Source organism: Lepus europaeus, chromosome 1 (assembly GCF_033115175.1).
Source record: "Lepus europaeus isolate LE1 chromosome 1, mLepTim1.pri, whole genome shotgun sequence".
Classification (NCBI taxonomy): Eukaryota; Metazoa; Chordata; class Mammalia; order Lagomorpha; family Leporidae; genus Lepus; species Lepus europaeus.
The window spans coordinates 2,250,602-2,263,143 of NC_084827.1; the positions used below are offsets into that span (position 1 = coordinate 2,250,602).

At 53.2% G+C, this 12,542-nt stretch overlaps 1 protein-coding gene across 6 annotated transcripts in view; it reads right to left on the reverse strand.

Annotated features, from left to right (window-relative positions):
* The window catches only part of DENND2A (DENN domain containing 2A), a 125,826-nt gene that overhangs the window by 66,436 nt on the left and 46,848 nt on the right, over positions 1-12,542 (reverse strand). For 5 of the 6 annotated variants that reach the window (XM_062186360.1, XM_062186095.1, XM_062186272.1 and 2 more), the window contains exon 2: positions 6,080-7,122. The exons of the other annotated variant lie outside the window; for it this stretch is intronic. In XM_062186360.1, coding sequence (XP_062042344.1) covers positions 6,080-7,008 — 929 coding nt within the window. In that variant the 5' untranslated portion in view covers positions 7,009-7,122. The remainder of the gene's footprint in view (positions 1-6,079; positions 7,123-12,542) is intronic. 6 annotated transcript variants of the gene reach the window in all.

Consider the following 12,542-nt stretch of genomic DNA (forward strand, 5'->3'; position numbering starts at 1 on the left):
ATACCAAGACAATGTTTTTCTTTTAGATTTATTTATTTATTTATTTGAAAGAGTTAGAGAGAGAGAGAGAGAGAGAGAATCTTCCATCTGCTGGCTCACTCCTCAAATGGCTACAGCTACCAGGGCTGGGCCAGGCGAAGCCGGGAACCTGAGCCATCCTCTGCTGCTTTCCCAGGCACATTAGCAGGGAGCTGGATCAGAAGTGGAGCAGCCAGGACTCGAACCAGCACCCATATAGAATGCTGGCGCTGCAGGAGGCTTAATCTGCTATGCCACAGCACTGGCCATGACAATCAGTTTTAAAGTTGGGATTCTGGTCAATGTGGCTATTTGACTTCATCAAGATGTAAAAACTCTGTCACTTAAGTAAATGAAGCTGAAATTAAAAACTGAACTTGGGGGCTGGCGCTGTGGCATAGCGGATAAGGCTGCCGCCTGTGGTGCCAGCATCCCATATGGTCACAAGTTTGAGACCCAGCTGCTCTACTTCTGATCCAGCTCTCTACCATGGCCTGGGAAAGCAGTAGAAAATGGCCCAAGCCCTTGGGCCCCTGCACCTGTGTGGGAAGACCCAGAGGAAGCTCCTGGCTCCTGGCTTCAGATCAGCGCAGCTCCAGTCATTGCAGCCAACTGGGGAGTGAACCAGCGGATGGAAGATTCTCTCTCTCTCTGCCTCTCCTTCTCTGTGTAACTCTGACTTTCAAATAAATAAATATATATATATCTTAAAAAAAAAAAAACAAAACTGAACTTGGGGCTGGCACTGTGGCGCAGAAGGAAAAGCTGGCGTCCGTGGTGCTGGCCTCCCCTATGGGCGTCAGTTCAAGTCCTGGCTGCTCTGCTTCCGATCCGGCTCCCTGCTAATGCGCCTGGGAAAGCAGCAGAGGGTGGGACAAGTCCTTGGGCCCCTGCACCCACGTGGGGGACGCAGATGGCGCTCCTGGCTCCCGGCTTTGGCCTGGCTCAGCTCTGGCTGTTGCAGCCGTTTGGGGAGTAAACCAGCAGACACAACATTTCTCTTTCTGCTGGTCCCTCTGTCTGTCTGTAACTCTGCCTTTCAAATAAATAAACTAATTTTAAAAAATGAATTCAAGTTAAAGTATTCTGAGTATGCACACACTTGTGATTCAAGACGCTTACATTAACCCACAATAGCTTTTCTTGTCCTATGCGGGCCTTGGGGCATTGTGGCTGTTATTAAATTCTTGCTATAAAATATACATAACCAAGTTGATACCGCGGCAGGAACCTTATCTTTGCAATTTCCTGACAGTTGAGGGCTTCTCAGTTTGCATTTTAGGATTGAAGGCACAAGTCCCCGCAGTTAATGTCCTGGAGCTCTAGAGAAATGAAGAGAGAAGAGAGAGGGAGGAAAAAGGTGGCAGGAGAAGAGGGAGAGAAAAAGTGCCAGAAAAATAGGAAGAAAGAGAAGAACAAAGAAAACGCAAAAGATATTTTCTAAACCCGAGGATTTGGATCTACGAGTCTGGCTCTGGCTGAGGGTACCAGCTGGCCCATGAAAGCAAGCCGGGTACATCCTCTAATGTGCACAGCCTGGCCGTGCAGCTCCAACCCCCACCACAACATCCCTCATCCTTCTCTTCAGCTTTGGCCTGGGTCCCCCCTGAGAGAGAGGGAGAGGGAGAGAGAGAGAGGGAGAGAGGGAGAGAGAGAGGGAGGGAGAGGGAGAGGGAGAGGGAGAGGGAGAGAGAGGGAGAGAGAGGGAGAGAGAGAGAGAGGGAGGGAGAGGGAGAGAGAGGGAGGGAGGGAGAGAGAGAGGGAGTGAGAGAGACAGAGAGAGAGACACAGAGAGACAGAGAGAGGGAGGGAGAGAGGGAGAGAGAGGAAGGATGGAGGGAGATAGAGAGGAGAGAGAGAGGGAGGGAGAGGGAGAGAGAGAGGAGAGAGAGAGAGAGGGATGGAAAGAGGGAGGGAGGGAGAGAGAGAGAGGGAGAGGGAGGGAGGGAGAGGGAGGGAGGGACAGAAAGAGGGAGGGAGGGAGAGAGAGAGGGACAGAGAGAGGAGAGAGAGAAAGAGGGACAGAGAGAGGGAGGGAGGGAGGGAGAGGGAGAGAGAGTGAGAGAGACAGAGAGAGAGACACAGAGAGACAGAGGGAGGGAGAGAGGGAGAGAGAGGAAGGATGTAGGGAGAGAGAGAGGAGAGAGAGGGAGGGAGGGAGAGAGAGAGAGGGAGAGGGAGGGGGGGAGAGGGAGAGAGAGAGGGAGTCTTGGGCCTCCACCCTGCCCAACTCCTCCCCTTAAACAAAGGACCACAATACAGAGCAGACTTTGGTTTTTGGGTAGAAAGTGAACATCTTGCCCTAATCATCTCTGTTGTGCTATTTTAAACAAAATGAAAACCCCAAAGCCCAAATTCTGAAAACACAGCTGATGCAACCTTATTCAGACTGGCCAAGGAACATTTTCATCTTTGGACTGAAACTAAGCAACTTTGGTTGATTATAAAGAAAACGCTGGGAGACTGACAATGGCAGATGGTAGCTGAGAGAGGACGCCCCGGGAGAGGGGCCCCTCTGCAGGAAGAGCCCAGAGGCGGCGGGCAGGGCCGCTGCTGGTGCAGAATCGGCCAGGAGGCGGCCGAGGAGCCCGGGCCCCACCACTGGCTCGTGGAGGACTGAGCGCGGCAGATGGACTCAAACTCTCCCAGGATGCAAAGGACGAAGCCTCGACGTCCTTCGGCAGACCTCACACAACACGACACCAAAGGCTGACAAGGAGGGGGCATGACGTCCCAGGACACCAGTCTCACAGAGAACCGGTCCCAAGACCCTCAGAGCCACAAAGAGGAAGTCAGCTGGACATCGACGGAGTAACAGACTACGGCAACAGCGAAGCTCATGTCAAAGAAGTCACAAGCTTGGGGCCAGCGTTGAGGTGCAGCGGGTTAAGCTGCCACTGTGATGCCCGCATCTCATATGAGCACTGGCTCAAGCCCAGCTCCCTGCTACTGTGCCTAGGAAAGCGGTGGAAGACGGCCTAAGAGCTTGTGTCCCCGCACCCATGTGGGAGACCTGGACGGAGTTCCTGGGTCCCGGCTTCACTGGGGGCATCTGGGGAGTGAACCAGCAGATGAAGATTCTCTCTCTCTCTCTCTCTCTTTGTGTGTGTGTGTCTCTCTCTCTCCCACTCTCTGTAACTCTGCCTGTCAAGTAAATCTTTTTAAAGAAATATACAGATTCAGGCTGGCACCGTGGCTCAATAGGCTAATCCTCTACCTAGCGGCGCCGGCACACCAGGTTCTAGCCCTGGTCGGGGCGCTGGATTCTGTCCCGGTTGCCCCTCTTCCAGGCCAGCTCTCTGCTGTGGCCCGGGAGGGCAGTGGAGGATGGCCCAAGTGCTTGGGTCCTGCACCCCATGGGAGACCAGGAGAAGCACCTGGCTCCTGGCTTCGGATCAGCGCGGAGCGCCGGCCGCAGCACGCCTGCCGCGGCGGCCATTGGAGGGTGAACCAACGGCAAAGGAAGACCTTTCTCTCTGTCTCTCTCTCTCTCTCACTGTCCACTCTGCCTGTCAAAAATAATAAAAAAAAATACAGATTCACTATCGATAGGTAGGTCAAAGGAGAACATCATATAAAGTTTCTACAAGGTACTTTGTCAAAATCTAACACCCAATCCTAATTTTTAGAACTCTTAAAAAATATAAATGGATGCTAACTTGATAATATAAAAGTGTGTGCTTCAGAGTGAAATAGAAACTACTACTGTTACAGTGAGGGGCGAGCAGAGCCTGCCTGCCACAGGCTGTGACATAACGTCCTTCTGCAAGCAGTGGGCAGCACAACTGGCTAAGAAAAGTAGAAGGCGCAAATAAAGCGGAAAAAGGTACGACGGTGATTCTTCGCAGGTAATATTAATATGCACACAGAAAGTCCAAGACAATCAACTGACAAACTATTAGAAACAATAAGGCACTTTTTAAAGATATATTTTCAAGGGGCCAGTGTTGAGGCATAGAGGTTAAAGGCACCACTTTCAGTGCCAGCATCCCATATGGGCGCCTATTCGAGTCCTGGCTGCTCCTCTTCCCATCCAGCTCTCTGCTATGGCCTGGGAAAGCAGTAGAAGATGGCCCAAGTCCTTGGGCCCCTGAACCCGTGTAGGAGACCCAGAAGAAACTCTGGGCTCCTGCCTTTGGCCTGGCACAACCCTGGCCATTGTATACATTTGGGGAGCGAACGAGCGGATCAAAGATCACCTTCTGTATCTGTCTCTCTCTCTGTAATTCTACCGTTCAAATAAATAAACATAAATCTTTTTCTAAAAGATACGGGGCCACCATGAGTGCTGGTTGGAGGCCTGACTGTTATCCTGCTGACGCACCTGGGCAGTGCATGACAGATTTCAACTTCCCAGAGCCCACCGGCCCTGGAGAGTGGGGAAACCTTGAAGGAACAGCCCAGAACCGGCCCTGCAGGGTGGGGAACCCCGGGGGAACAGCCCAGAACCGGCCCTGCAGGGTGGGGAACCCCGGGGGAACAGCCCAGAACCGGCCCTGCAGGGTGGGGGACCCCGGGGGAACAGCCCAGAACCGGCCCTGCAGGGTGGGGGACCCTGGAGGTACAGCCCAGAACCGGCCCTGCAGGGTGGGGAACCCCGGGGGAACAGCCCAGAACCGGCCCTGCAGGGTGGGGAACCCCGGGGGAACAGCCCAGAACCGGCCCTGCAGGGTGGGGGACCGCGGGGGAACAGCCCAGAACCGGCCCTGCAGGGTGGGGAGCCCCGGAGGAACAGCCCAGAACCGGTCCTACAGGGTGGGGAACCCCGGAGGAACAGCCCAGAACCGGCCCTGCAGGGTGGGGAGCCCCGGAGGAACAGCCCGGAACCGGCACGAAGGGCAGCTGTTGGCAAGCTTGCAGTGCCCCTTCCACCCATGTGGGAGACCAAAGTGGAGTTTCTGGCTCTGGCCTTCAGCCTGGCTCAGCCTGGGCTGCTGTCAGCACTTGGGGAGTGACAGAAGACATCTTTCTCTGTCCCTGTCTCTATCTCTGTCATCTGCCTTTCAAATGCATAAATAAATACATTTTTAAGAATATATACAAAAAGAAATGGCTTCCTTAAATATAAAGAGCATGTTATAGGAAAATAGATTACATCAACAATTGCAACAAAAAGACAAAATACTCAGGCCGGCGCCACGGCTCACTAGGCTAATCCTCCGCCTGTGGCGCTGGCACCCTGGGTTCTAGTCCCGGTTGGGGCACCGGATTCTGTCCTGGTTGCTCCTCTTCCAGTCCAGCTCTCTGCTGTGGCTCAGGAGTGCAGTGGAGGATGGCCTAAGTGCTTGGGCCCTGCACCCCATGGGAGACCAGGAGGAGGCACCTGGCTCCTGGCTTCGGATCAGCGCAGTGCGCCAGCCGTAGCAGCCATTTGGGGGGTGAACCAATGGAAGGAAGACCTTTCTATCTGTCTCTCTCTCTCACTGTCTAACTCTGCCTGTCCAAAAAAAAAAAGATAAAATACTCAGGAGTAAACTCATCAAATGCACAGAATCCTAATTAAATACAAACATATTTGGTATGTGTGAAATCTGACGGAATATCAAATAGAATATTTAGAAAAATACATACCACAATAGACAAGTCAGCTTTTAACAGCAACATTAAGCAACGAAGACCAATAGCCACTGACAAGGGGACACGTGGTCCTCTCTGCCCAGGAAATCCCGTTACAGAGAGGTCCAGAAGAGTCCACTGACCAGTCAACAGCACTTGGACCATCTCCCACTGCCTTCCCAGGTGCATCAGCAGGGAGCTGGATGGGAAGTGGAGCAGCTGGGACTTGAGCCAGTGCGCATATGGGATGCCGGCGTCATAGGGGCAGCTTCACCCACTGGCCACAGCCCAGCCCTGCCCCCCATCTGCTCTGGTCCTGAGTGGCCTCTCTCGGCGTTTGAGCAGATGCTCTTTCTCGGGGACCAAGAACAAACAGGAAGCACAGGCACCAGGCACCACGACTCCAGGTCACAGGACACGGTCTCACGCCACGAACAGTCAGGAAGAACCCCAAGATGCCACGGGGCTGTGAACAGAGCCCCGCTCCCGGCCAGCTGGCACCTACCTGTGGTCAGCGCTGGGCTTCTGCCTCCCGTTCCCCAGTCTCCTGGTCACGGCGGCAGGTGGGGGCGAGGAGGGCAGGGGTGGGGGAGGGAGGGCGGGCAGAGGGGGCAGGGTTCTTCTCTCCTTCCGGAAGCCGGTGGCTGGGTGCCCGTCCTCGGCCCCCTCTCCGGCATGCCTGAACGTTCTCCGGGGCTTGGGAAGGGGGTTGATGAAGGGCTGCGGGGGCGACCCCTCCGAGCCCCCGTACACGTTCTCTGGGCCTTGCCTCTCCTCGGCAGCCTCAGGGGCAGGCTCCCTGGCCCCCAGGTCCCACGGCTGGCCCCTCTGGCTGCCCCCCGAGCCAGCCCTGCCTCCGTGGCTCTCAGAGGCGGGGAGCCCCTGCTCCGCCTTGTCAGGCAGGCAATGTGGGGAATAGCAGGTCCCCGGCATCTGGGGGTCCAGCCCGGCCGAGCCGTCCTTCAGAGCCTGCTCCAGCTTCTCGACCTGCTTCAGCACCGAGAGCTGATCGCTCGGCAGGCGCCTGCCACACCGTGGCTCCTGGCTCCGGCCCCAGCCGGCCTCCGGCTCCCCGTCTGGCTGGCTGAGGTCTGGCCTCGGCGCCGCGTCCTGGCGCTTGGCCGTCACTCTCCCTCCACCCCGCTCGGTCTGGGCTCTCCCGCCGCCATCTCTGCCTCTCCTCTCCCCTGCGCAGGGCTGCAGGTGTCCCGCTGCCCCGTCTGCTCTCCTGGCAGGTGCGGGAGCAGGCGACTCCTTCTTCCCTTCCCATTCGGATATCTTGTCCTTTATGCTGAGGGCCTTGTGCCGGGCCGCGGCTGCAGCAGACGGGCAGGGGCTCTGGACTCCGCTGAGCTGCTTCCTCCCGGGCCTGCCGGCTTCTGTAGCGCTGAGATCCGCAGGTGGGCCGCTGACGGTCATACCTGAGCTGAACATGTCCACCCTCGGCTCCAGCACGGGTGGCTCTGGCTCAGTCTTTGCGAGAGGACGGAGGTGCAGAGTGGTGGCCCCTGAGGGTCTCCCGCGGCCTTCACACCGTCCACCTTGACCCTGAACCAGAAAGACAAACAGCGGTCAGGGGCTCTCGGCACTGCTCTTGGCTGGCCGCAGAGATGCACGCTAGCTGCAAACCACAAGCACAGAAACCATCTTTTTTTAAATCCCCATTTTCTAACATAAAATTTTTACTTATTTATTTGAAAGGCAGTATTACAGAGAGCGAGGGGACAGACAGAGGTTTTCCACCCGCAGGCTCACTCTCCAAATTTCCGAAACAGCTGAGGCTGGGCCAGGCTGAAGCCAGGAGCCAGGAGCTTCTTCTGGTCTCCCACATGGGTGCAGGGCCCCAAGCACTTGGGCCGTCCTCTGCTGCTGTCCCAGGTGCAGGGAGCTGGATCGGAGTGGAGCAGCTGGGACTCGAACCTGCACCCCTCTGGGTTGCTGGTACTGCAGATATGGTGGCTTAACCTGCTGTGGTGGCCCCAGGAGACCTCTGTATGGGGCTGGCATTGTGGCAAAGCAGATAAAACTGCTATGTGCGATGCCAGCATCCCATATGGGTGACGGTTCAAGTCCAGGCTGCTCCATTTCCAATCCTGCTCCCTGATAATGGCCTGGGAAGAGCAGTAGAGGATGGTCCAGGTGCTTGGGCCCATGCACCCATGTGGGAGACCCGTATGACGCTCCTGGCTCCTGGCTTTGACCTGGCCCTCGCAGCCATCTAGGGAGTAAAGCAGCAGGTAGAAGACCTCTTGCTTTCTGTCCCTCCCTCTCTCTCCGTAACTCTCCTAAATAAAATAAAATAAATCTAAACAAACAAACAAAGAAATCACCACCACTGTATCTTTCTTGGGAGGACAGAGTCCCACAGGCTTAGGTGCAAACTCTAACTCCACCAAGGCTGCGGGTGATGCTCTCACCCCAGCTTCTCCCTCTCTGGGGGCAGTGACAGTAAGCACCGCCCGCGTGCAGCACGTGGCGTGGACGGTGTGCACAACGAATGGTGGCCGCCACCACTCAGCCGTCTTCCCTGACGCGGACGGCAGTAACCCTAAGGGAAGACAGGAGGCAGTGCACATTGCTCGGTTCTCGTTAGCCGTGGGCAGTTCTTGGCAAGTGACGGTTGAGAAACCACACCAGCACCATAAACCACCCAGCGTCTGCTGACTCTGGGCTTGCTAAGCTGTCCGACTGCAGTGGGTAAAGACAAGGAGCAGAGGCTCCCCGGACACGTGAGCTCCTGCAGAGCAAACGCTGCACGAAGCCGGGGCTGTTTTGGTGTTCTTGGCCTGTGCTGGCCACCGGGACACCCGGCACCCAGAAAACTCTGGCTGAGCAGACGGTGAACAAACAGCGCTGCACGAATGAGGGCGCCGGTAACAAGCAGGCACTTCCCGATCTGTGCAGGGCCTCGGGACGCCCTGCCCACAGCCACCACACGCCGGTAACAAGCAGGCACTTCCGGATCTGTGCAGGGCCTCGGGCCGCCCTGCCCACAGCCACCACACGCGGCCAATGCTTCGGTTCTCGGTGGCCCTGCCGCAGGAGAGGGGCTGACGGCTCCTCGATCAGATGGGGTGGGGCATTTTCCTCACCACGTAAAGTTGCAGCCCAGGTCACACACCGGGGGACGCAGGAGGGAACTTAGAACGTTTATGGGAAAACGGCACTGAAAGATCAATTTCGGTGCAAAAAATCTTCAAATTCCATGCGTAGATTTTTCATAACATTTTCACTTTTTGAAGATTTCACACATACACACACAGCTACATATATACACGATCTCAAAAGTTTTCTGACACCCAAGTACACTTGTCTTTTTTTTTTTTTTGAAAGACAGACTTACAGAGAGAGAGGGAGAGACAGAGAGATCTACCCTCTGGTTCACTCCCCAAATGACTGCAACAGCTGGAGCTGGCCCAGGCCAAAACCAGGAGCCAGGAGCTTCTTCTAGGTCTCCCACGTGGGTGCAGGGGCCCAAGCACTGTGAGGGTCCTCTGCTGCTTTTCAAGTGCATTAGCAAGGAGCTGGATGAGAAGTGGAGCAGCTGGGTCTCAAACAGGTGCCCATACGGAACACTGGTGCTGCAGGCGGCACCTTAACCTGCTATGCCACAATGCCAACACCATTGTTTTTGTCTTTTTTTTTTTAAGAGATGTATTTTTTTATTTTGAAAGAGTTAACAAAGAGAGAGGAAGAGACAGAGGGAGAAGGATCTTCCATCTGCTGGTTCACACCCCAAATGGCCGCAATAGCCTGAGCTGGGCCAGGCTGAAGCCAGGAGCCAAGAGCTTCTTCCAGGTCTCCCACATGGGTGCAGGGGCCCAAGCACTCAGGCCATCCTCCGCTTTTCCCAGGCCACAGCAGAGAGCTGGATGGGAAGCAGGGCACCTAGGATTTGAACCAGTGCCCAGATGGGATGCTGGCGTCGTAGGCAGAGGCTGTATCCGTTACGCCATAACGCCGGCCCCTGCACTTGTCTTCTAACTCCATTTCCCCATGAACTCATGGAGTACCCCTATGTGGTACTCCATATATATGTGTGTGTATGTATATACATGTATGTGGTACTCCATATATATATGTGTGTGTATGTATATACATGTATGAGGTACTCCATATATATGTGTGTGTATGTATATACATGTATGTGGTACTCCATATATATATGTGTATGTATATACATGTATGTGGTACTCCATATATATGTATGTATATACATGTATGAGGTACTCCATATATATGTGTGTGTATGTATATACATGTATGAGGTACTCCATATATATATGTGTGTGTATGTATATACATGTATGTGGTACTCCATATATATATGTGTGTGTATGTATATACATGTATGTGGTACTCCATATATATATGTGTGTATGTATATACATGTATGTGGTACTCCATATATATGTGTGTATGTATATACATGTATGTGGTACTCCATATATATATGTGTGTATGTATATACATGTATGTGGTACTCCATATATATATGTGTATGTATATACATGTATGTGGTACTCCATATATATGTGTGTGTATGTATATACATGTATGTGGTACTCCATATATATGTGTGTGTATGTATATACATGTATGTGGTACTCCATATATATGTGTATATGTATATACATGTATGAGGTACTCCATATATATGTGTGTATGTATATACATGTATGTGGTACTCCATATATATGTGTGTGTATGTATATACATGTATGTGGTACTCCATATATATGTGTGTATGTATATACATGTATGTGGTACTCCATATATATGTGTGTGTATGTATATACATGTATGTGGTACTCCAAAATATATATGTGTGTGTATGTATATACATGTATGTGGTACTCCATATATATGTGTGTGTATGTATATACATGTATGTGGTACTCCACATATATATGTGTGTGTATGTATATACATGTATGTGGTACTCCAAAATATATGTGTGTGTGTATGTATATACATGTATGTGGTACTCCATATATATGTATGTATATACATGTATGTGGTACTCCATATATATGTGTGTGTATGTATATACATGTATGTGGTACTCCATATATATGTGTGTGTATGTATATACATGTATGTGGTACTCCATATATATGTGTGTATGTATATACATGTATGTGGTACTCCAAAATATATATGTGTGTGTATGTATATACATGTATGAGGTACTCCATATATATATGTGTATGTGTATACATGTATGTGGTACTCCATATATATATGTGTGTGTATGTATATACATGTATGAGGTACTCCATATATATGTGTGTATATGTATATACATGTATGTGGTACTCCACATATATATGTGTGTATATACATGTATGTGGTACTCCATATATATATGTGTATGTATATACATGTATATATGTGGTACGAGGAGATCAGCAGCGTGAGGATGCTCAACATTATTTTGAAAGCAAAGGCCCTCATTCAATGAGAATGAGGGTATCTGGGTGCTCAAAATGCAGACATTCTCCCAGCGGCCGGGCATGACAGCACAGCGACGGCCGAGGTGCTGAGACCGGCAGCGCACACACCTGCATGTCCTCCGCATGTGCGGACCCGCCCCTCGGGGATTCCGAAACCGCAGCTGCGGTCCTCCCTGAGAGAGTAACTCCCAGTTCCACCATCCCGCTGCTCCTCAGCTCCTTCCTCTGAAGCCTAATGGGCTGTTTACATAAAGATTTCTCCCTCAACTGGGACGTTAGCACATAAATGACGCTGCTGTTCTTGGTTGTATGGCAGAAATTAGAGACTTGAGAAAATGCAAACACATTTTTGCCAATAGTTTCTTATGTTAAGTATGACTAGCGGCAGAAATCCTTATTTAAATAAACAATTAGGATTCATTACAGCTTACAAAAGAGAAGAACATGCACTTGTCCTGCCACCACTGAGGATGTCAGCGTGGATTCAGACTTTAGTCACTGGAAGCCTGCTGGTCTTCCACCGGGGTTCAGAAGGCAGAGTGACAGCCCTTCTCTGCCACGGGGCAACAGGAAGCGAGAGGACCCGCACGGTAGAACGGCCGCCCTCCCAGGCAGCGCGCTTACTGAGGGCAGACGGCCGGCCAAACACACAACCGCCGACAGGCCGTGTCCCGGCACAGTGGACGGACGGCTGAACACACAACCGCCGACAGGCCGTGTACCGGCACAGGGGACGGACGGCTGAACACACAACCGCCGACAGGCCGTGTACCGGCACAGGGGACGGACTGCTGAACACACAGCCACTGACAGGCCGTGTACCGGCACGGTGGATGGACAGCCCAACACACAACTGGGGACAGATGGCCAAACACAAGACCGCTGACAGGCCGTGTATCAGCACAGCGGATGGATGGCTGACACACAACCGCCGACAGGCCATGTACCGGCACAGGGGACAGTTGGCCCAACACACAACCGTCGACAGGCCGTGTACCGGCACAGGGGACAGTTGGCCCAACACACAACCGCCGACAGGCCGTGTACCGGCACAGGGGACGGACGGCTGAACACACAACCGCCGACAGGCCGTGTACCGGCACAGGGGACGGACAGCTGAACACACAGCCACTGACAGGCCGTGTACCGGCACGGTGGATGGACAGCCCAACACACAACTGGGGACAGATGGCCAAACACAAGACCGCTGACAGGCCGTGTACCAGCACAGGGGACAGTTGGCCCAACACACAACCGCCGACAGGCCATGTACCGGCCCAGGGGACGGACGGCTGAACATACAACCGCCGACAGGCCGTGTACCGGCACAGGGGACGGACGGCTGAACACACAACCGCCGACAGGCCGTGTACCGGCACAGGGGACGGACGGCTGAACACACAACCGCCGACAGGCCGTGTACCGGCACAGGGGATGGACGGCTGAACACACAATCGCCGACAGGCCGTGTACCGGCACAGGGGACAGTTGGCCCAACACACAACCACCGAC